The sequence below is a fragment of the Macaca mulatta genome, chromosome 12 (genome assembly GCF_049350105.2).
Source record: "Macaca mulatta isolate MMU2019108-1 chromosome 12, T2T-MMU8v2.0, whole genome shotgun sequence".
Classification (NCBI taxonomy): domain Eukaryota; kingdom Metazoa; phylum Chordata; class Mammalia; order Primates; family Cercopithecidae; genus Macaca; species Macaca mulatta.
This window is the reverse complement of record NC_133417.1, coordinates 138,702,543-138,726,102: the sequence shown is the minus strand read 5'-3', so window position 1 is coordinate 138,726,102 and position 23,560 is coordinate 138,702,543. Positions and strand designations below refer to the sequence as shown.

At 48.9% G+C, this 23,560-nt stretch overlaps 1 protein-coding gene across 28 annotated transcripts in view; it reads right to left on the bottom strand.

Moving 5' to 3' along the window:
* DGKD (diacylglycerol kinase delta) overlaps positions 1–23,560 on the bottom strand; it is a 207,538-nt gene that overhangs the window by 27,764 nt on the left and 156,214 nt on the right. For 24 of the 28 annotated variants that reach the window (XR_013402237.1, XR_013402238.1, XM_077957925.1 and 21 more), the window contains 9 exons: positions 13,149–13,253; positions 12,733–12,865; positions 11,702–11,808; positions 11,174–11,299; positions 10,161–10,263; positions 9,266–9,428; positions 5,002–5,110; positions 1,153–1,292; positions 139–223 (listed from right to left, as the gene is read on the bottom strand). Coding sequence is in view for 26 of the 28 variants with exons in the window: in XM_077957925.1 (XP_077814051.1) it covers positions 139–223; positions 1,153–1,292; positions 5,002–5,110; positions 9,266–9,428; positions 10,161–10,263; positions 11,174–11,299; positions 11,702–11,808; positions 12,733–12,865; positions 13,149–13,253 (1,071 nt within the window). In the remaining 2 variants the exon portion in view is untranslated. Of the gene's footprint in view, positions 1–138; positions 224–1,152; positions 1,293–5,001; positions 5,111–9,265; positions 9,429–10,160; positions 10,264–11,173; positions 11,300–11,701; positions 11,809–12,732; positions 12,866–13,148; positions 13,254–22,666; positions 23,325–23,560 lie in introns of those variants that run through there. The other 4 variants (XM_077957937.1, XM_077957941.1, XM_077957942.1 and 1 more) reach the window with 2 other exon arrangements.

The following is a 23,560-nucleotide window of genomic DNA, read 5'->3' as shown; positions in this document are numbered from 1 at the left end:
CCTGCGCCTCCGCAGGCCTGACTATGACACCCCATCACCAAAGGGGAGGCGTCTCTGCAAGGGAGGTGATGCAAAGCGCTGAGAGGACAGTTCAGATCACAACAGCATGCGAGCAGGATGTGAACAGGCCAGCAATACCTCGGAATCCTCGCTGAAGTCTTCGGTGACGGTGGAGGAGGAGGCCTGTCGGGGGAGCTTGGCCTCGTATGCCATGACGCTCCACCTGCACATACAAGGTCAGCTGCACAGGCGGCAAGACGTGCAGGCCCCCAAGGGTGAACCCTGTGCCCTCCGCTTTCACAGCTGGCAACCTTGATCTTTACACAGTTTCTGACTTCATTTTTAGGCCCTTGGTCTTGACTCTGTCCCATAACTTGGCTGAGAACAAATGTCTGCACTCCACAACTAACGGCAGTACAGCTCCATGAAAGAGAGGAAGGTCTCCCATAAATGGCTGCCTTGAGATAAGACGCTGCTTCTGGGAGAAATGGATTTACCCTCCTCAAGAGAGCTGCAAATGGCTCAGCCAGCTGGCCCAGTGAGATGAGCATTTCACAGGCCCCAAGGCACACAGAGGAGGCCTGAAAAGGTGGGGGCACTGCAACACCACACCTGTGCTCAGAACTCCAGGCTTCTGGGAGCAACTAGGAAGGCTAGGAGGCATCTCATCAGCGCCCCATGTGCCACAGGTCAGCGAGTGCCAAGTGTGTCACTTGGAACAACAGTACCTCACTCAGGGAAGGTATCATAGTGGCTTTAGGCACTAGAGGATAATTTCCCAAAACTTCTTCTGGGAACAGACTATGGCAAGATGAAACTGTTCAAATAAGCACAAGGAGCACTTTTCCGACGGGTATGAGATCCGGGCTGATGCAGCCAAAGACGGCACAGCCGTCTTCTCCACGGCCCTGACACGCTCAGGCTTGACCTCCTGGGGAGACCAGATCATTCTAGGGCATGGCTGGTTCTTAACCTGTTTTGTTTTTATCCTTGTCATAATCAAAGACCATCAGAATATATGCTCAGGTCAAATCTTTACAAATAATTTCAGAGGGCCCATGTTTTCCACAGACCCCAGGTTAAGAACACCCGGTCGAGAGGACCCGTCTCTCCAAGTCTCCTCATACGGCACTGCAGCATATCCCCACTCACCTGTCCAGCATCTTGGTGCTGGCTCTCTCCAACTTCTCTAAGATCTGGGGGAGCTGGGTGTCATCATCGCAGGCTGAGCCCCAGCCCAGCACTCGGGCCAAGTCGTTCCCTGTGCCGAGCGGCAGCACTCCCAGCTGACACTAAGGAAACACGGGGGAAGATGTGCAGGCAAACACCTAGGGGCAGGGACCACCTCCCAGCCCGCAGCCCTCCTTGTCACCCACCATGAGGGTTACATCAGCAATGTGGGGATGTGACCTAAAACCATGCAGCTTGCACATTATAGGCAGAGCCCACTGGAGGGGACAGATGACATTTTCCTTGGCAATGAGAGAGAAACATGACTGCCCTTGAGATAAGATGCTGTTTCTGGGAGAAACGGATGAGCCACAGGTCCATCTCTCAGCTGTCGTCACATCTTGATGGTCAGCCCCTCACACCCTCTCTGATCTGTCTCCCAAATCCCCCGGCTTCCCATTTTCACCACTATGACCACAGCCCCAAGGAATCACTCTGACGCCTTGCCACCCACCCCTCCATCCACTACAGCGTCTCACTCACTAATGCCAAATTCTTCTTCCAAAAACATCACGAGTGTCACTTCTCTCCTCTAAATCCTATCAAAAAAAGGCGCCAGGACCCTTCTCAGTCTGGACGCCACCCTGAAGCCTTGCCAGAGCTCAGCCTCTGCCCACTTGCCTGCTGTTCATGAAGAGACCTCATCCATTGCTCAGGCCTCACCCTCTACCTGGATTCCCATCCCAGAGCTCCAATGAGATCCCACTAAACCCTTCATTGCTTAGGAGGCCTCTTGAAACGCCCACTGCCCAGAGTTCACCAGCCTCTGACTCTGACAATGCAGTGACCCAGGGCCATGCATTGTGCATGACAATGCAGTGACCACAATGCATTGCAGGGCCACACTGTGGTGCAGTGTGTGGTGAGGCGTTACTGTCCTTGAGGCAGGAATCCTGCCACGCTCCAGCCTACAGCACCGTACAGCCCTCTGCTCACCAGGTGCAAGTGACCATGCTTGAGGCCCTGCTGCCTGTGTGGACAGCAAACACCAGGGGAGGTCCTGCCTCACCAAGGGGACATCTGGCAGTGGGGAGGCAGGAGCAAGCAGGCCAGGACACCGGAGCCAACATACTAGATGGAGAGAACCCAGCGCTGAAGAGTGCCCAGAGGGGCTGAGGACTCTGCGAGGGCTTCCTGGAGCCTTAAAGGAAAAGGAGAGCAGCGCACAGCAGGCATAGACGGTGCTCCAGGCAGGGAGGCACCACACTGGGAGGGCAAGGCAGAGCTCAGTGAAGAGGAGGACAGTGAGGAAACAGAAGGCAGACGGGCAGAGGAACAAGCAGGAGGCAAAGCTGGGACTCTGGCAAACTCTTAAAGGTCTGGACTTTTCCCAGAAGCATCGTGCTTGGGGGATGCACAGGCAGAAGTGCCCCGGGAAAGGTTGCCTGGGTGAGCTGCAGATGGACAGAGGCCAGGGTACTGTGGATGGCAGGACTGAGGCCACAATTAGTGAGAAACAGGCAGGAGGAAGAGATGGAGGAACCAAGAACAACTGTCCAATTTCCTGGCTCAGACATCTAGATGGATGTTTTCAGACTCGAAGGAAAGGAATGCGGGGCACGGGCTGAACATGGTGTAGTGTTGGAAACTCGCAGCACTAGGAGACATCCAGACAGGCCCAAGGCCCAAGGCATCCAGAGATGCCCCCAGGACAGAGATGACAGCAGAAGCCCTGCAAGTCGCTGAGCGTTCCAAAAGTGAAGGAGGAGAGGCTCCAGCAAGGCTATGCGGACACAGCCTTAAGGTAAGGGGAAGGACGGAGAGGCCACCATGGAGCAGTAGCAGCCAGGAAGACCAGGAAGACAAGAAACCCCAAGGCAGCAGGGGCCCAGCGAGGGCATGGCCGCCGCAACCAGCGCCAAAGAGAAGCAGGGGAGAGAAATGTGTGCTGACCTTGGCTGAATGTATGAAAATCAGCCACAAGGTTCCACTGTCTTCCTAACTAGTGACAGTGAACTTGCAAATAATACACAAAATCAAAAATTAGAGTAGTCTATGCTAATCCACCACCAGGCGGCACCACTTCTCCTCCTGAGCCGCTGGCCTCCTGGCCCAGGCTGTCAAAGTCCACCCACCTGGGAATACTACCAAGTGAGCAGGGCTAGGTAGGGACTACAGAATCACTGAAAAATACATCCACGTCACACGGAAGACTGAATTTTTTAAAAATGGGGCCATAATAAACATAAGAAAATACAGACGCAAATCTTCCTAATCTTGGGGTGTAGACAGCTGCAAATATGACAGACGTTGACTAAAATCATGAAAGAAAAGACCACCCCCCAAAAAGGATGTTGAACTGACAAAAGACAAACTGGGAAAAAAATATCTGCAGTGATAGATAAGAAGTTAATATAACAATAATCCCTACACATCCATTTTTAAAGGAAAAAAAGGTGAATATTCAAAGAGAAAATGAGGCAAAAAAACATGAACAGGTTGATTTATTTAAAACTTCATAACCAACTGAGGAGGCGTTCAACTTCACCAGGAATTAAGTAAAGATCAGACATTTTTTGGCCTACTTAGCTGGACAAAAACTAAAGAGATGAACAGCTTGGATGGTGCATGGGAAAGGACAGCTTTAAGAGGCATCAGGCATGGAAGCTGGCACAGCCCTGAGGAAAGGCAGTTTGTCCCCACATTTCAATACTTAAGTTTGGGTGTGCCCAGAGAGGAGACCACTGGGAAGTGATCTCTGTGCTCACACACAGAGGTGAGCTGGCCCAGGGCTCCCGGGTGTGCCCAGTGGAAAACGACACACGGATGCCTACTTACAGACACAGGCAGAAGGTGTGTGCAACATCTTAATTAGTGATTTTTAAACAGCAGTAACAGGCCGGGCACAGTGGCTCACGCCTGTAATCCCAGCACTTTGGGAGGCCAAGGTGGGCAGATCACGAGGTCAAGAGATCGAGACCATCCTGGCCAACATGGAGAAACCCTGTCTCTACTAAAAATACAAAAATTAGCTGGGCGTGGTAGTGTGCACCTGTAGTGCCAGCTATTTGGGAGGCTGAGGCAGGAGAATCACTTGAACTGGGAAGGCAGAGGTTGCAGTGAGCCGAGATCGCGCCACTGCACTCCAGCCTGGCGACAGAGCAAGACTCCACCTCAAAAAAAAAAAAAAAAAAAAAAAAAAAACCAAAACCAAACAAACAACAACAACAACAAAAGCAGTAACAGAACAGCCCGTTTAAATTACAACCACATTGTGCATTTTATGTGCTGTGATCGAGAGAGGCCACAGACAGCAAAATGCTGGTACTGGCTGATCAACTGCGGAGGCCGTGGCTAGGTGTGGAAATTCAACGAATATATGAACACTTTTATATACAATCAGGAAAATCTATTTTTATTTTAATACAAAAACTAAGTCCAATGAACCATGACTCTGACTTGAGAAATTCAAGTATGCTGCCATCCCCTTCTCACAAGCAAGAGGCCTCAAGTCAAAAATTACCCAGTAAAGCAACAGCCCCACCCAGTCCTGCTCCCCACGTGGGTCCTTTGTCGGCAATTCTTTTCCTAGCTCCCTTCAGGCCCCCCTCATACATCATGGTCTGAGCCCCCGGGCCTCCACGATGCCAGGGGGTGGCCTGGGCTCTCCCCTCTCTGCCTTGGCCACCAAACTGTACACTCCCCAAAACCATCAATGGTTTCTGGCCTGAGAACAGGTACTCCGAGATGAACAGGAGCTGAAACTGCATGATTTCCCTCTAACCTCCGCACCCTCTCCGCTCCTGGCTGGGCTCCCTCCCGTACAGGTACCTGTTTATGAAGGTTGAGGCTGTCGATTTCAGAGAGGACCCAGCCAACACTTCCATCCCCACCACAAACCAGAATCCGGAACGTGTCAAACTTCTGGAATAACCGTAAGCTGCAGAGAAAAGAGAACGGCCGTGAAATGACGTCCATTCCACAGGACAAATGACAGGCTTGTCAATATGGGGCTGAGGGGCCACCTATGCTCCTCATGGCTGACCTGCACCAGGGACAGATCACACACAGGTCCTGCCACGTGACACCAGCCGCCTGCACGCCCCTCCACTCAGGGTCCACTTTGTCAAGGGGACGACAGCAGCACTGGGGTCCAACCAACTGCTCCCACCAGGGCCATGCCCCACCCAGCGAGAAGACCACTCAGTTTGGTGAGCCACTGAACCCTCTGCAGACACCACAGGCTCAGTGGTGGGCCAAAACTGCATCCCCTGCCAGGCTCATGGGCACAGCCTTCCATGGCCCCTGCCCATGTGAGCCCACCCTGCGTCACTGTCCCTGCCTCATCCACATGTGGCTCCTGCCAGCCTTCCCAGCATGCCCTCTGGGCTGCCTGCATCACCCTGCACCCTCAGCCTTGGCACTCCCTGGCCCTGGGCCGCAGTCTGGCTTCCACCCTGGCCCTTGTTCTAGTCACCCTGGAGCCCCAGGCTGCCCGACCTGCCTGCAGGCTACGTGTCCCCACTGCAGCACATATGCCTGGGCCCACTCAGTCCTCCGGTGACATGACCCATGCCTCCTACCCTCCTAACTCCTCGGTTTCCTTCCTGGGCTCCCCCTGTCAACCTGCCCCTGTCAACCTGCCCCTGCCCAGCAGTGTCCTACTTAGGACACCACTGCTGCTTCTGCTCACTCCTCATCCTCTTCCTATGTGACCACGTCCAGTTTGCTTCAAGAAGCACACAGATGACTCTGGATCAACAGCCCCCAGGCAACTCCTGAAAGCTGACACTGGTACCTGTCCTCCAGAACACACCGCTCTGGTATCCTAGGACGCCTCCAACAGGACACACCCCTGCTCAGAGAATGGCAGCACAACCACCAACCCAGTCGAGAGGCCAGACCCTCCTCCTCTCAGCCTGCAGCCGATCCAGCCCCTCCTGGCAGCCTCTCCTCCACACCCAACCCAGGTACCAGCTCAGGTCACCACCGTGCTCTCGCAGAGTCCCACAGAGGCCTCAGTCACTAGGACACCCTTCCTGAAAGCTCCCCACACGAGTTCCAAGAAGATCTTTCTAAAATACGAGCCTGGCCATGGGCCTTGCTTTATGAGGTTGCCCCTCGTTTGCAGGAAGGAGCCGAACCTCTTGGCCAGCACCCGCAGCCCTCCCCGATGGCAGGTGCCACCTTTCTGCGGCTGCCCCCGGTCTGGCCCCGCAGTGTTCCCTCTTGCCTCACCTCTGCACAATCGGTGCCCTTGGCCCAGAAGCCTCCCCGTCTCCCTGCAGACATCAGAACACTAGAGCTCCTCAGATGCCAGCTCGGGGAGACATGGAAGAACGCCCACTGTGACTTGAGACCCCTGCCCCCCAGGTTCCCAGAGAAGTTGCATCACCCCATTGAAGTGCCGGGGGACCCTGCGTGTGCTCCTACCCATTCCCTGCATCTGCACTCCTGGCCTGGCTGACCTGCGCACCCTGCCTCGAGCTCAGTGTCCAACCCAGAATGAATGCTCAGAAGACAGGCAGGCATAGGTGATGCGGCACCAAGCCCAGGCTCCACACAGAACACTGACACCTGTAAGGCCCCTTGCTCTTAGGAGAAGAGGTGACAGGTCAAGGCCGGGAACGGGAACATGAAGCAGTAGCTCCAGATTCTGCTGTGAGCTGTGTGAGATGAGCTGCTTCCAGAAACGGTAAATGACTCCACTCCCTTTACGCCGCTGTGAGGGCTTTTCCTAAATCACCCATCTCATACCGAACTCCCACTACGCATCACGGGGTTTTGCTTGCACACCAAAATTAATATTTCGTTATTCTCAAGATCAGCTGTGTAGCCTGCCCTGCCCACAGCCATTTCAAAGCCTTCCTCCAACGCCCCGGTACCATGTTTAATAACAACCTCAGCCTACTTGGTGCACTGTGATAACAGATGTATTATACCTCCACTTTCCCCACTTTTTAACTAAAATTATTTCTTTGCCAGACACAGTGTAATCCAACACTTTGAGAGGTTGAGGAAGGAGGATCACTTGCGTCCAGGAGTTTGAAACCAACCTGGACCACACAGTAAGGCCACTCTACAAAACGTTTTAAAAGTTTTGTGATGCTCAACAAAACATTTAAAAAAAAAATCAGCTGGGCATAGTGGTGCACACCTGCAGTCCCAGCTACTCAGGAGGCTGGTTTGAGCCCAGGAGCTGTAGTGAGCCAGGATTGCGCCAGTGCAGTCAGCCTGGGCAACCTAGCAAGACCCTGTCTCAAAAAATATAAAGTTAAAAATAGGGCCGGGCACGGTGGCTCAAGCCTGTAATCCCAGCACTTTGGGAGGCCGAGACGGGTGGATCACGAGGTCAGGAGATCGAGACCATCCTGGCTAACACAGTGAAACCCCGTCTCTACTAAAAAATACAAAAAACTAGCCGGGCGAGCTGGCGGGCGCCTGTGGTCCCAGCTACTCGGGAGGCTGAGGCAGGAGAATGGCGTGAACCCGGGAGGCGGAGCTTGCAGTGAGCTGAGATCCGGCCACTGCACTCCAGCCTGGGCTACAGAGCGAGACTCCGTCTCAAAAAAAAAAAAAAAAAAAAAAAAAAAAAGTTAAAAATAAAATTAAAATACTGTCTTGATCAGCCTACTAGTGATTGCAATCCTCCACCATTCAGATAAGTCTACAGAAAATGTGGGAGTACTGCCTTTGCGGAAGCAGGCTGGAGTGCTGCCATCTGTGACTGCTCTCCAACTGTGCCTGGCTGTGAGTGCGGACGAGTAACACAGAAGACACCCAGAGGACCAATGATGAGCAGCGTGTTCCTCTTACCCTGGCACGTACACCAAGGACACGCAGGGAACTGGCCGAGGTTCACATCAGAGTAGCCCCTGGCTCGTAAATACACAGACCCCCCTGACTCCTCCCAGAAAAACACAGGCCAGACCAAGGTTCTGCAGGCACTTCCCACTTCGGGTATCCTGGACAATCTCTGGAAGTGCTAGCAAGTCCTCTCAGAGCTCCGACCTGGAGCTGATGCTTCCAAAGGAAGAAGAAATTCGCTGAAATGGCAAAATTCACAAAAGCAAATGTTTTCTACAAACTTATGAAAAGTACAAAACTGGCCGGGCGCGGTGGCTCAAGCCTGTAATCCCAGCACTGTGGGAGGCCGAGATGGGCGGATCACGAGGTCAGGAGATCGAGACCATCCTGGCTAACACGGTGAAACCCCGTCTCTACTAAAAAATACAAAAAACTAGCCGGGCGCGGTGGCGGGCGCCTGTAGTCCCAGCTACTCCGGAGGCTGAGGCAGGAGAATGGCGTGAACCCAGGAGGCGGAGCTTGCAGTGAGCTGAGATCCGGCCACTGCACTCCAGCCTGGGCGGCAGAGCGAGACTCCGTCTCAAAAAAAAAAAAAAAAAAAGAAAAGTACAAAACTACAAATAACACACACTGGCTCTCCAGCAAGCAGAGGAGCAGTCTAATCTCTGTGCTGCTGATGAACAGGGGAATCACTCTGGCCCAGCGTCGCCCTCGCGTGTTCCTGCTTTGCAGCACCTGCACACCGAGCAGCCTCCCATGCCTCTCAGCAAACACTCCTCCTGGCCTCGCCGCAGGACAGCTTCTTTCTCAATGCTAGGCAGCCGTTACAAACAACGTGGCATGCCAGGAAAACACACCCACAGATTAGATAGATAGATAGATAGATAGATAGATAGATAGATAGATAGATAGATAGATAGAAAGAAAAAATAAAAGAAAGAAAATATATCCACAACGTTGTGTGCAGACACACGCAGAAGGCATTTGTGCAACGGCAGGTAAAGAAGAATCCTGATTGGCTCAAAAGATGCATGTGCATGGGTGTGTGTACATGGGTGTATGTACGTGTATGTACGTGTGCACACACGCGCTGTGTTCCAAGTTGGAAGGCCATGCACCTCTGTTAAGAGTGGGCACCCCTGCAAGTGCAATTTGGGGAAGAAGCAGTTTAACTTTTCTTTCCTATTTAAAACTTTGTGTCTTTAATCTTTTTTTTTTTTCTAACAAGCACACACCACCTACACAATTTTTAAAACTCCAAGAAAGATACATTTTACAAGCTTCCTACCCGAGGTGTGGGCCTCCGTTCATGAGGTCGAAGACCTGGGCGGGATTTAGCAGCTGTTTGAATCTTCTGAGGAACTTCACACCCTGGTTGTCCCCACTTTTTGAATTGACGAAGACCAACAGTGGGCTTGTGCAAGACGGAGGACAGCTGGCCTTCCAGAACCCTGGACGCGAGAATGAACAGAAGAAAACATGTAGGCCACGGAAGACGCTGGGGGCACCACTGATGGAATCAGCAGCAGGAGACCCCTCCAAGGACACACACCTGACACACGCACACCTATGACTCAGGAGGAGGTCAGCGAACAGTCCCCACAGCCGCTCCCCATGTGTGAGGCCGGGAGCCCCATCCATCTGATCTCACATTCACAAGGCGTCCATCTGCCACCTTGCTGCTCTTCTCTTCCTGATCTCCTCTCAGCCATGGGCCCCACATCTCCCCTTCCACCAGTACTTGTCAACAGGTGCCACCATGTCCCAGTCAGACATGACAACAGCTGCAAGCCAGTGTGTCAGCAAGTGCTAGGCAGAGATGGAGCACAGCTTCAACGGCTCACGACGGAGAAGGCCACAGACCTGGGTTCCACTCAACAGCACCACCTCCACGTCAAGCGCCAGGCTCGGGTCTCAGGCCTGTGTAAGCCTGGGTACCACTCAACAGCATCACCTCCACATCAAGCACCTGGCTTGGGTCTCAGGCCCGTCTAAGGGCAATGCCACAGAATCAGGGCACTGTGTGCCACTCTGTGCAACTCCTCCAGTAGCCCCCACAGCTGTGCCTGACCTCTTGCTGACATCTCACCAAGACAACCAACTCCAGAGCTGGAGAGGAGAAAGTGCGTGGAGAAGGAAGCATGTGGGCATGCATGAGAAAGATGAGCATGTGTGGTACCCACCATCAGAGTCGATGCTGTTGAGAGCCGTGGGTGGGATGACTGACACTTTGCATAGGCCAAGTGGGCACTTGGTCAGCAAGGATTCTTTACACGATGTGTGAACCTGAAACAAGAGTCCCCGCGTCACCAAGGGTCACTGGCATCCTTCACACACACCAGAAATCCTCTTGCCCTGTAGCTGATGAGCTGGCCCTGGGGGAGGCGGGTGATTTCAGAGCTGGGCTGGCCTGCTCCCATCAGGGGTCCCAGGCCCTGGCTTTGCACTTGAGAAGGCATAACACAGAAACACCGGGCAGGAGCCAGTCATGGTTCACACCGTGTGAGCTACAGTCCTGTACCCAACCCTCTGGCCCTTCAACCACAGCTACCTCAAACTTTCAGGACGACGGTGAGGGCTCCTGGGGCCATGTGCCTCTATGTGTCCCCTGTGTCTTGGCTTCCTCCTGGCAGCCAGATGTGCTAGGCAAGTGACTGCAGCAGCCACTTCACAATGACCAACTCAGAAGCAAGCACATGGAGGCTCCCTGGGTCTTTCCCTGGAAGCACATCTCACCACCCAGAGCAACGATGAGACCCAGGACCTGGCAGGAGGCCATGTGGGCTGCACCCCTTCCACATGGCTGGGCTCACTGTAAACACTGCCCAGAGCCGACACTGCTCCGAAGGCTCTCTACATCTTTCCTGCTTCCACACCACAGAGGCGGCCAGCTCAACTGTCCCAGGTGACCCCTCACAACCCGGCTACAGCGCCTGCCGCATGATGCAGGGTGACATCTGTCATAACAATACACATCTGCATGTGTCAAAAGGCAGGAATAAATTCAACAGGAAGAAATACCCCAAAAACACAGCTAAGAAGAATGTCCCAACAATTCAAAAACCCAATCTCAGCCGGAGGGGCCTCTGGGATGATTTTCCCAGGATCCAGCAGATCATGTGGAGCCACAAGGCCCGCACGGACACCGTAGGGAGCAGGCCCTCCCCTCCAGCCCAGGCGCAGGGCCCACACTCACCATGGCCTTGCACCAGAGGCAGCGCCAGTCCTGCAGGCGCAGCACGCTGCCACAGGTCTTGTCGCACACAGTGCACTTGGCACTCACAGGTAGGTTTCCTTCCAACCACTGGTGGGGCATTGCGATCTGCAACCAAACAGGCACGCGCTAGGGACGCTCCCAAGGCTCCACATCAAGGGCAGCCAGGAGCCCTCAGACGGAAACGCTCGTTGTGAACTCAGCCAAGGCATTCTTCCCAGAACAAACTCCTTCCCTGATGGTCAGTGAGGGCAGGGATGGCAGGGCCTGTGAAGCACAATCTACCCACAGCACCTGTCGGAGGTGCAAACAAGACCCACAGGGACAGGATGGAGCTCGGGGGCGTGACAACCACACAGAGACCGCATGTGCTTTCCACTGTGACACCCAATGCCAGTGTGACCGTCTCAAATGAAACAGAGGTGGGGAGGGAAGGGAGGAGGCTTGCAAGGGGCCGCGCAGGTGGGGGGCCCTGGCTCAGGGCCCCACGGGTGGTATTTCTTAACATACCCCATCTGCATCTTCAATGATGTCCTTCCCGATCGAGGCCAGCGTGGTCCACTTGCAGTTATTTGTTGCACGCACAGCACAGCGCTTGTGGGCCTTAAATTTGCACACTGTGAGAGAAGGGACACACGAGCCTACAAGCTGTGTCTGTGCCAGAAGCTTCCCATGCTGAGCAGTGTTGTGAGAACTGTCCAGCTCCAGAAAAGTCAAGGAAGGAATCAATGGCACTCCCATTTTATAAGTGAACTACTGTGATACGCTTAGAGGCTGATGGCGGTGGGACCAGCACCAGCAGGGAAAGCTGGGGATCAGTATGCTTTCTGTAACAGGCCAGAGAGTGAGCAGTGGAGACTCTGCAGGTCGTAACCAGCTTCCATCACCACTATTCAACTCTACCGTGTAGCACAAAAGCAGCCAGACACAGTATTTTTTTGCGGACACAAATTTGAATTTCATGTAATTTTCATGTGTCACAAAATATGATTCTTCTTTTGATTTTTTCCAATCATTTAAAAATTTAAAAGCCAGTCTGAAGTGTGGGAGCTGTACAAAAACAGGCAGAGGCAGGGTGTGGTCCAGGCTACAGCTAACAAGCTCTGCTCTAGCCCACTGCTTTTGCCACCAGACTGGATGTCCTGCCCAAACCCTGCAGCCCTGACCTCTAAATCTGTAACGCACTTTCAGTCCATATATGCACAGCCCTGTTTCCCCAGCTGCGGAGTGTGAGACACGGGGGCCGACCACTGTTCCTTCAGTGTCTTTCCCTCTGTGTGCTCTAGGCTTCCCCTGTTTCTCCTTTTGCCACCCACTGCTTCCCTTCTTTTCACTGTTTGAGCACTATAAAAAAATGATTTATCAAGGACTCTTCGGCAGGTAAAATAAAGAAGAATGGCATCATAGAAATCACTGTGCCCCTGACTGACCACATGGGTGACAATGGCTTATTTATGGTGACTGGGTTTGGATTTCCAAGGCTTTATCAAGTAAAATGCCAGGCCACCTTTCCTGACAGAATAACAAATGCACATCCGTACCCTCGCAGGACAGCCCATGCGACGTGACCCCAGACAGAGCCTCACGGCACACGTTGCAGTAGGTCGGCCTCGCGTGGGAACAGGCGTACCAATTGTGCGTCCCTGAGAAGTGGTCCATGCTGTACTGGGTGGGCTGGAAGAACGAAACCAAGACGGCAAAGGTAAGACTTCTCTTTTAAATTGTTAAATGCAGTAACTTGGACAAGATTAAACAAAGTATCCAAGAGAGGAGAGGAGGAAGGTTTATAAAGGACAGGTCTGCCAGAGGACAAGCAATAAGCTTTAATTGTATAAGGAACATGCTGAGAACGTGAGCTCCAGACTGTGGGTCCGCAGGTGGGAGACACTCAGACAGCAGACACTGGGGTGAGGGAGGCAACAGGAGGCATTCGGAGAAGGGTATTTTCTTTTTTAACCTCAAAGTGCTCCCTGTTCTGCACAGTCTTTAATGCTGCAATCCAATCTTCCATTTCTTTTCTGTTATCAGCACACAAGATGAGCTTCCTGCATGGAGTTATGACCTAGAGAAAGAAACAGGTTCAACAGATCCATGAACAAAAAGCAAGTGCTGATAGCTATGAATGCTTTCTTAAAACCGACCTCACATAGACATAAAAATTACTATTTCATTCACATATTCACACTGAACCGAAAACAAAAATGGTTATCAAGGATCACTAAAAATTAAAAATAAGAACGATCTCAAACCAAAGACAGTGAAATTTAGTTTTTACATGTTCATCAGCAATCAACTTAAGTGGACATTTATAATTGCTTACTACTTAGACACAGTAGTAAGCCCTAGGAAATAAAAAAAGAAGTAACAACTGTGTCTTTCGAACAGTGGAAGACACAGTTGCTACTGCTTCAGGGAGCCCACAGTGATGTCCAGCATTTGAACAGTTGAGGGAAGTCTGCTCAGCTGTAAGTCTAGAATACCATGAGCATGCATCACATATAAATGTTCTTGTAGAAAACCTCAATATCAGACTAGGCAGGACCTGAACAACTTGACTGGAACTAAAGTTGTGACCTGGTAATAATAAACAAATGAAAATGATATCCATAATATATAAAGGGTTGTAATCAGAAGAAAAAAATCTTCCTGATATAAAAAAGGCTATGAAATTGCATTTTACAAAAGAAATACATCAATATTCTTTTGTGTGTGGGGGGGGTACATGGTAGGTATATGTATTTATGGGGCATATGAGACACTCTAATACAGGCACAGAATAATCACAGAGTAAATGGGGTATCCATTGCCTCAAGGATTTATCCTTTCTCTGTGTTACAAACCATCCAAGTATACTGAGTTATTTTTAAATGTACAGCAAATTATTAACTGTTGTCACCCTGTTGTGCTATCAAATACTAGACCCTGTTTATTCTAACTATATTTTTGTACCTATTAACCATCCCCCCAGCCCCACTACCCTTCCCAGCCTCTGGTAACCATCAATCTACTGCCTATCTCCATGAGTTCAACTGTGTTCATTTTTTTTTTTTTAGCTCCCACAAATAAGTGAGAACATGTGAAGTTTGTCTTCCTGTGCTTGGCTTATTTCACTTAACATAAGTGTCCTCCTGTTGTTGCAAATGATAGGATCTCATTCTTTTTTATGGTCGAATAGTACTCCCTGTGTATATGCACCACATTTTCTTTATCCACTTGTCTGCTGATGAACACTTAGGTTGCTTCCAAACCTTAGCTACTGCGAATAGTGCTGCGATCATCACGGGAGTGCAGACATCTCTTCATACACTGGTTTCCTTTCTTTTTGGTATACACCTAGCAGTGGGATTGCTGGATCGCATGGTAGTTGTATTTTTAGTTTTTTGAGGAACCTCCAAACTGTTCTCCACAGTGGTTGTACTAATTTACACTCCTACCAACAGTGTACGTGAGTTCCCTTTTCTCCACAGCCTCACCAGCATTTGTTATTGCCTGTCTTTTGGATAAAAGTCATTGTAACTGGGGTAAGACGTTATCTCATTGTCATTTTTATTTGCATTTCTCTGATGATCAATGATATTGATCACTTTTTCATATACTACTTGCCATATGTATGTCTTCTTTTGAGAAATGTCTATTTTGCCTATTTTTTAACTGGATGATTAGATTTTTCCCTTTTGAATTATTTAAGCTCCCGATTTATTCTGGTTATAATCCCCTGTCAGAGGAATAGTTTGCAATTTCTTTTTGTTCTGTTTGTTTGTTTGTTTGAGACAGAGTCTCACTCTGTCACCCAGGCTGGAGTGCAGTGGCGCAATCTTGGCTCACTGCAAGCTCCACCTGCTGGGTTCACGCCATTCTCCTGCCTCAGCCTCCCGAGTAGTTGGGACTACAGGCGCCGGCCATCACACCCAGCTAATCTTTTGTATTTTTGGTAGGGACAAGGTTTCACCGTGTTAGCCAGGATGGTCATGATCTCCTGACCTTGTGATCCACCCACCTTGGCCTCCCAAAGTGCTGAGATTACAGGCGTGAGCCACCGCGCCCGGCAGTTTGCAAGTATTTTCTCCCATTCTGTGGGCTGTCTCCTTACTTTGTTGACTATTTCCTTTGCTGTGCAGGAACTGTTTAACTTGTTAAAAACAGGAGCTTTTTTCACTGTTTCCTTTGCTATGCAGGAGCTTTAACCATTTGTCCACTTCTTGCTTTGGTTGCCTGTGCTTGTGGAAATTACTCAAGAAACCTCTGCCCAGTCCAACGTGCTGGAAAGTTTCCCCAATGTTTTCTTTTCATAGTTTCATAGTTTGAGGTCTTAAAGTCTTTAATCCATTTTGATTTGATATTTGTTTATGGCAAGAAACAGGAGTCTAGTTTCATTCTTCTGCATATGGATATCCCGTTTTCCCAGCACCATTTATTGAAGAGATTGTGCTTTCCTCAGTATATGTTCTTGGTACGTTTGTCAAAAACGTGTTCACTGTGTATGTATGAATTTATTTCTGGGTTCTCTATTCTGTTCCATTGTTCTGTGTCTGTTTTTATGCCAGAACCACATTGTTTGGGTTAGTATAGCTCTGTAGTATAATTTGAAGTCAGAAAAGGTGATTCCTCCAATTTTTCATCAGGATAATTTTGGCTATTCTGGGTCTTTTGGCTATTCTGGATCCGTAAAAATTTAGAATTATTTTTTCCATTTCTGTGAAGAATGTCCTTAGTATTTTAATAGGAATTGCACTGAATCTGTAGATTGCTTTGGGTAATACGAACATTTTCACACTGTTGATTCTTCCAGTCCATGAACACGGAGTATCTTTCCATTTTCTGCGTGTTCTCTTCCATTTCTTGCATCAATGTTTTGTAGTTTTCATTGTAGAAATCTCTCACTTCTTTAGTTAATTCCTAGGTACTTTATTTTATTTGTAACTACTGTAAATGGGATTACTTTCTTGATTTCTTTTCCAGATTGAGCACTGTTGGTACATATAGAAATGCTACTGAATTTTGCACATTGATTTTGGATCCTGCAACTCTACTGAATTTATCAGTTTTAATAGTTTTTTTGGTGGGGTCTTTAGGTTTTTCCAAATATAAGATCACATCATCTGCAAACAAGGATAATTTGACTTCTTCCTTTCCAATTTGGATGCCCTTTATTTCTTTTTTGTTGTTGTTGTTATTTGATTGCTCTAGCTTGGACTTCCTCACAGAAGAAATACAAAATGGATAATAAGCGAGTAAAAAGCTGCTTAATCACTCTAGTCATCAGAGAATGCAAATGAAAATAGCAATCTATTTTTCGCCCATGGGATTGGCAAAGTTTTAAAAGATGACTATCCAGTACTGACAAACATGTGGGGGAAAAGAATTCTCCTCAAGTACTGACAGAAGGTAAACAGGATATAAACTTTTTAGAGAAAAAACTGATAGTGTATATCAAAATTTTCAAGGGTTGTAACCTTTTACTTTATTTTGTTTTATAATGACTATATTATACCGATGGAGTTCCAAAGTCAAATCCACAAACAAGGTAGATTCAGAAATCTAGCTTTTACATCTCTCCCCTCTATCCTGGTTCCCACAGGTTGCTTTACTTAAAAAAGAGAGAAAGAGCAAGTATGTTTCTCCTTCCATTTTTAAGATACATGCAAACATGTATATCATATTGTCCCCTTTGTCAACAGTAGCATGGACACTTTTCTCCACCTTTGCCTTTCCACTTAATTACATAACCCGGCCGGCCGTCACTCCTTAGCAATATCCAGGGCTTCCTCATTCTTTCAACAGTGGCACAGTACTCCACTGTATAGGACTCACCCAGTGCCCTATGAATGGGAATTTTGTGCTGTTTAGAATTCTTTGCTATTTCTCATAGTGTTGCCATGAATTATCTCTACAAGGATCTTTTCCTGTTTTTACCAACCTATCTCTGGGGTAAATTCCTAGAAGCAGTATTGCCCTGACAAAGAATAAATGCACACGTAATATTGCTAGCTATTGCCAAACTATCCCCACAGGGGTTGTACCATTTTGCATTCTCACCAACAGTGTTAGGAAAATGCTTGCTTCCCCATGGATTCACCAACAAAATATGTTATTTAACTTTTAGATTTCAACACATCTCATAGCTTCAGTTTACATTAAGAAGACCCAATTTAGGAATACCCAATTTAAATTATTAAATGACCATGTTTCTGCCTCAGAAAACGTAGAAAGTACTTTATAGGGAGATTCTCCAGTGACTAAGTTTCATCGCAGAGGGGATAAATGGAACTGGGTCGCCAGTGCATGGTTCGTTTCTTCCTCCGCCTATCCTGGGTTGATGGGAGAACACCTGGGGCCAGGCTGAGTGGTAAGCAGCAGAGCTGGGAGAGAGTGAGGGCGAAGGAGAGACAGCAAAGGTAGGCCTGGAGGGGCCATCTGCCTTCTGCCCTGCTGCTGTTCAAGCTTCGAGAGCACCACAAACCACCCCTCTCCCTCCAGAGGATAACCCCTGGCTCCGCAGATGCTTGCTAGGCGTCTCCTCTAGACTGGGGATTCTAAGAACATGGTGAGCAAAGTTCCTCCCCTCACAGAACTCACAGTGGGCAGAGGCAGGCAGATAACAATTTCCCACACTGACTCGGCCGTGAAGATGACAAAGTGGGCCCTGAGAGTGGGACTCGGTGGCGGTCTCTGGACAGCCACTCAGGGTCGGTCATGGGAGACTGGGAGCTGCAAGGCCGAGGCGAGTGCATCAGTCATCGGCACCGTCCCTGTCTACCTATCAAGTCTGAGCACATGTCCCTAACTGTTCACTCTGGGTGAGTTTTAATATTTGAACACTTTTGTCAGCATAAATACAGTAAGAGAAAGACAACATACCTTACTTTGCATAACTCAGGGATTATATTAGGAGTCATGCAACAGGATATTTATAGAAGACAACAATGAGATGTTTTAGGTCCTGAGTCTACTACTCCCGTGGCAGCCTTTACGAGCTGAAGCGTCAACTTTGCTTCAGAACTCAGCCACAGCGATTGAGAAGATGGATCTTTGGGCCCACCTGACCCACACGCTGAAGGAGAGGGTTTACTAGAATTGCTTTGTGGGTATTGGGCACTACTAGGCAGCAAATTATAGACAAAAGCATTAGGTTTAAAGACAGTGAGTTAATGATACAAGTGACCAAGGCATCACTGCCTTCACCTGTGCTACTGTTCGCAGACAATAAACACTGAGCAACAGATAAATGTCAGAGAACCTGGATTTTGGCTTCTAAGGAAAAAACAAAACAAAACAAAACAAAGCAAAACAAACCAAAACAAAACCTCTTATTTGTGCCTGTTCTGTTGTGAAGAAGCCTGAGACAGACCCAGATCTGAATCCCACCTGGCAACTGATAAATTTGGGAAATGGGGGCAGACCCTCTTTGCTTCTCATCAAGAAAGGTGATGCTAGAAGCAACCTGCAGGGCTGTGGTGGGGCTGAACAGGACGAAGTGTGCACAGGGCCTGGCACACTCCCTGAGTCTGAAGCCCTTGCTAGCTGTGTAACTTAAAGCAGGTGCTTCTCTGCCCTGTGCCTCCACTGCCCTATCTGAAAACTGGGGCTATTAAGAGCAGTGTCGCATCCTAGCCTTGTTGTTGTGAGGTGCCAGTTGGTGCAACCTCAGAATGTTCTGGGCACTGTCACTATCAGTGCTACCCCGGGCTCGAAGCCCTCAGCTTTGATGTCATCATTTGACACTGCTGAGACCCCTTTCCCACATGGGCGTCTTTCTTGAGACTGCTCTGATGTCAATGGTCCACCCTCCCAAACCACAAGAAATGTCACAGAAGAGTCCCACCAAGTAAGTCAGAATCCATCTTTCTTAGTTGCCCACAGAGGGGACACAACTGGGCCTGCCTTCTCTATGTCAGTACCCAGCTGCACATAGGAGACTTGCCATGACTCACACTTCCATGCCATGCCTCCATCTTCTCGGCACACCTGTCCTGGTGAGCTCCAGCCCCAACACCAGCCAGCAGGCACCCCTCAGGCAAGGGCCTGCCTCCTCCTCCTCCTGCTCCCCTCCTCCTCCTGCTCCCCTCCTCTTCCTGCTCCCCTAACACCAGCCACAGCCCAACCCCTGGTAGGGGAGGGTAAGTCTCTTCGGGAGGCTGATTCTGGGGGATGTTCTCAGCAGCACCTCCCATTCAATCCCTTGATTTGGGAGACATCGTGAGTAGGAAGGACCCAGGTGAGAAAGTGGAGGCTACATATGGGCCTTCAGGCTATGCCTTCCTGGCTCCTCACCCTGCCCACCAGGGCAGGTGGCAGGGTGCAGGGTGAAGCTCTAAGGAATAAGAGTGTCCCTATGTCTGGACTGCAGCCAGTATTATAACTACTGGCAACCAAGGAATGGCGCAAAAAAGCTGAAACTATCTCCAAAATCCAGCCTTCACAAAGAAAAGACTTTGGAGACTAAAAGATGGCTCATATTTTTCAAGCAAATGTATAAAGTAAGAAACGGTTCACAGCCCTGAATCAACTTAAAAGATAATTGCAAATCAGAAGCAGGGCAATAAGGCTGGGCACAGTGGCTCACGTCTGTAATCTCAGCACTTTAGGAGGCCAAGGCAGGTAGATCACTAGAGGTTAGGAGTTCGAGACCACCCTAGCCAACATGGTGAAACCCCATCTCTAACTAAAAATACAAAAAACAGCTGGACGTGGCGGCACGCGCCTGTAATCCCAGCTACTTGGGAGGCTGAGTTGGATCACTTGGACCTAGGAGGCGGAGGTTGCAGTGAGCCAAGATTGCGCCTTGCACTCCAGCACTCCAACCTCGGCGACAGAGTGAGACCCTGTCTCAAAAGAAAAAAAAAAAAAAAGTAGGGCAATAAACAATAAACTGAACTCGACAGGACAAATGAATGATATCCCAGGCATTCAAAAGGCCAGGCTGCAGGACGTCCCACCAAGAGAAGCAGCAGAACAGGATCAGAGGTGACTGCATGGAAACCTACACACAGGAGAGAGAAAATATCCTCAGATCTTGATGCCTGATGACTGGAGAAAGAAACGTCACGTCACAGAGGAGGAGTGGATAAAATGGTGGGTCCACTTCTCACAGAATCCTGAGGCAGGCTAGAACAGCCATAGACAGATTTGAATTTTTACACACTTGCTGGAATTATCTTGAAGGTAACAGAACTTAAAAATCAGTAAGAAAAGAGCAGACAAACTAATACTAAAATGGACGAAAGACCTGAACAGTTATTTCACAAATGGCCAATAAAGCACATGACCTGGTGCTCAATTTGATTAGTCATCAGGGAAGTACAAATTAAAGCCACAGGGTGATGCATCTCTCACAACGGCTGAGCCGAAACAGACAATATCAAGTGCTGGTGACAGTGCAACTTGGTGCAACTACTTCAGAAGACAGCTGAACTCGTATATACCCTGTGACTCAGCAATTCCACCCACGCATCCCACAGAAATGCGAACGCATACCTTCCTCATCAAGGCACACAAGAATGTTCGCGGCATCACTACTCTAAACAGGTCTACAATGAATACACTGTAGTATATTCATACACTGGAAGACAAGCAATAATGTAATCAATCTTACAATAGCGAAAGAAATAAACCTGACACAAGACAACATATACTCTGTGTAATTTCCTTATGCATTACATAAAGTTAAAAAAACAGACATAACTAATCTATGGTATTAGATGCTAGCTTCTCCTAGCAGCTACTTTGACAGGAGAGGCACACAGGAGGGTTTCCGGGGGCTGCAATGTTCTCCGTGGTCGGGAACACGCATCAAGCTGTGCGTCTGTAATGAGTACACTCCTCCATGTGAATGCTGCACCTCAGTCAAAAAGGATACAGAACTTGGGATTTCTTAAAAACATGGAAACCTACACACTGGAGTATTTGTATATACTGGAGTATGTGTGTACACTTAACTCAAAAGGAAGGTGTGCAGAGCTGCCTAGACTCTTGCACAAAATCTGATTAGAAAATAACTGTATAAAAGACAGGGAGAGAAAGGTGGAAACATGAATATGAATATGAAATATGAAGCATGAATATGAGAGTCTGGCAGAGCTATGTTAAAACAGTGTTAGATATAGATCTTCAACGTATGAAAAAATGCTGTCTTACTCATACAGCAAATGCAAATTAAAATTAGGAGATCCCATTTTTTAACCTACCAAATTCACAGAGATCAAATGTTTGATAATATGGTCTGCTGACTCTCATACATTGGGGCAAAAATTAATACAACCTCTATGGAAACCATTTGGCAAAATCCGTCAAACTTGAAAATACACACCTGTGTCTCCTCAACCATGCTTCTATAAATTTATCCTCTCCTGTATCTACATGAGAAATCACGTACTGTATATACAAGGTTATTTGTGGCGGCCATTCACTATAAAGACAAAATATTTGAAACCAAACAAATACTGATCAATATAAGGCTGGTAGAGACTGGCTGCAGTAATGACAGTACATTCATATAATAGAAAACTATGCAGCCACTAAAATGCCTGAAGCTACTCTCCATGTTCTTATATGGAACAATCTCTAAGACACACTGTTAATAGACAAAAGCCAACTGCAGGAAGAGTATGGGTACACAGAAAACACTAATATTAGTCACCTCTGAGGGGACCTCTGAGTGGCTGGGAAACACTTCATATCTTTTTAGTCTTAAGATTTCTGTACCGCCGGGCGCGGTGGCTCAAGCCTGTAATCCCAGCACTTTGGGAGGCCGAGACGGGCGGATCACAAGGTCAGGAGATCGAGACCATCCTGGCTAACCCAATGAAACCCCGTCTCTACTAAAAAAAAAATACAAAAAAATAGCCGGGCGAGGTGGCGGGCGCCTGTAGTCCCAGTTACTCGGGAGGTGGAGGCAGGAGAATGGCGTAAACCCGGGAGGCGGAGCTTGCAGTGAGCTGAGATCCGGCCACTGCACTCCAGCCTGGGTGACGGAGCGAGACTCCGTCTCAAAAAAAAAAAGATTTCTGTACCACATGCATGTGTTACCAATCCAAAAATGAGCTATTAAAAAATAAAGTTGGCCGGGGGCGGTGGCTCACGCCTGTAATCCCAGCACTTTGGGAGGCCGAGGCAGGCGGATCACGAGGTCAGGAGATTGAGACCATCCTGGCTAACACGGTGAAACCCCGTCTCTGCTAAAACTACAAAAAAATTAGCCGGGCATGATGGCGGGCACCTGTAGTCCCAGCTATTCAGGAGGCTGAGGGAGGAGAATGGCGTGAACCCAGCAGGTGGAGCTTGCAGTGAGCCGAGATCATGCCACTGCACTCCAGCCTGGGCAACAGAGAGAGACTCCATCTCAAAAAAAAAAAGGAATAAAGTCTTACATTTATACGTTAGGGACAAAAAAAAGGATTTAAAATTCTATTTGAAAGAAGAGCTTTTGCTTCTATTCTTGATTCAAGTACATGATCTTCCAAGAGAAATAAAAAATACCTTGCTACTCCAAATGAGTTGCCAAGCCAGACAAAACGTCCTCCCATGTCCTGGAGGCTATTAATCCGCAGGGAGTGATCTCTGAGAAATCATGGTGAACAGGAGACATACTGGAGACATACAGACATGATTTCTCAAACGGAAAAGAGAGTGGACTCTGCCTCACACACACACGGCAGCTGATAGAACAAGGGGCAGTTTGGCTAACATAGACGAGGCGCAAAGAATGTCTCGGCAATCCACTGGGTGTTTTCCAGGTGTCTGCTCCCTTCAGCTTCTCCGCCACCTGATGAACCCGGCTGAGGGGCCTGCTCACAATCCCACAGCAAATGAGCTGATGTGGCCAGGACACCAGGCAGGCCAGCTCCAGGCAGATCCCTGGACCTCCATCCCCCAGCCTCTCCTCATCTCGGTGGTGCCTCACACCAGCGCCAGTGGGCAGGAGGCAGGGAAGCAACTGGCACTCACCACAAGCTCTCCCAAGTTCACTCAGTACAAGCAGTGTCTGGCACCTCTCATTTCCTTTTTGGCAGGGTGACTGGCTTGGAGGATCAGCACAACGACGACATCAACATCTCATTAAGTCATCTGACTAGTTGTCCCTCCCACTCTGACCAGGTTTCCCAAGAGTTCAAAATAGAAGGTAGAGGAATAAGATCTGGAGGATAATGACAAAGGCAGTTCACTAATTCACATCAAGCTGAATCACAGCACCCAAATGGCCATGTCCTGTCCAACCATTTCTAACCATGAACTTGGACATGCAGGGATCTGGACGTGGATCACATTCATAAATGACAGTTTAAATGACAAAAAGATCAAGGTCCTGCAAACTGTGTCACATTGAAACCACACGCCAAACCAAAAGGGCTTAAGAGTAATTAATGTGAGGCC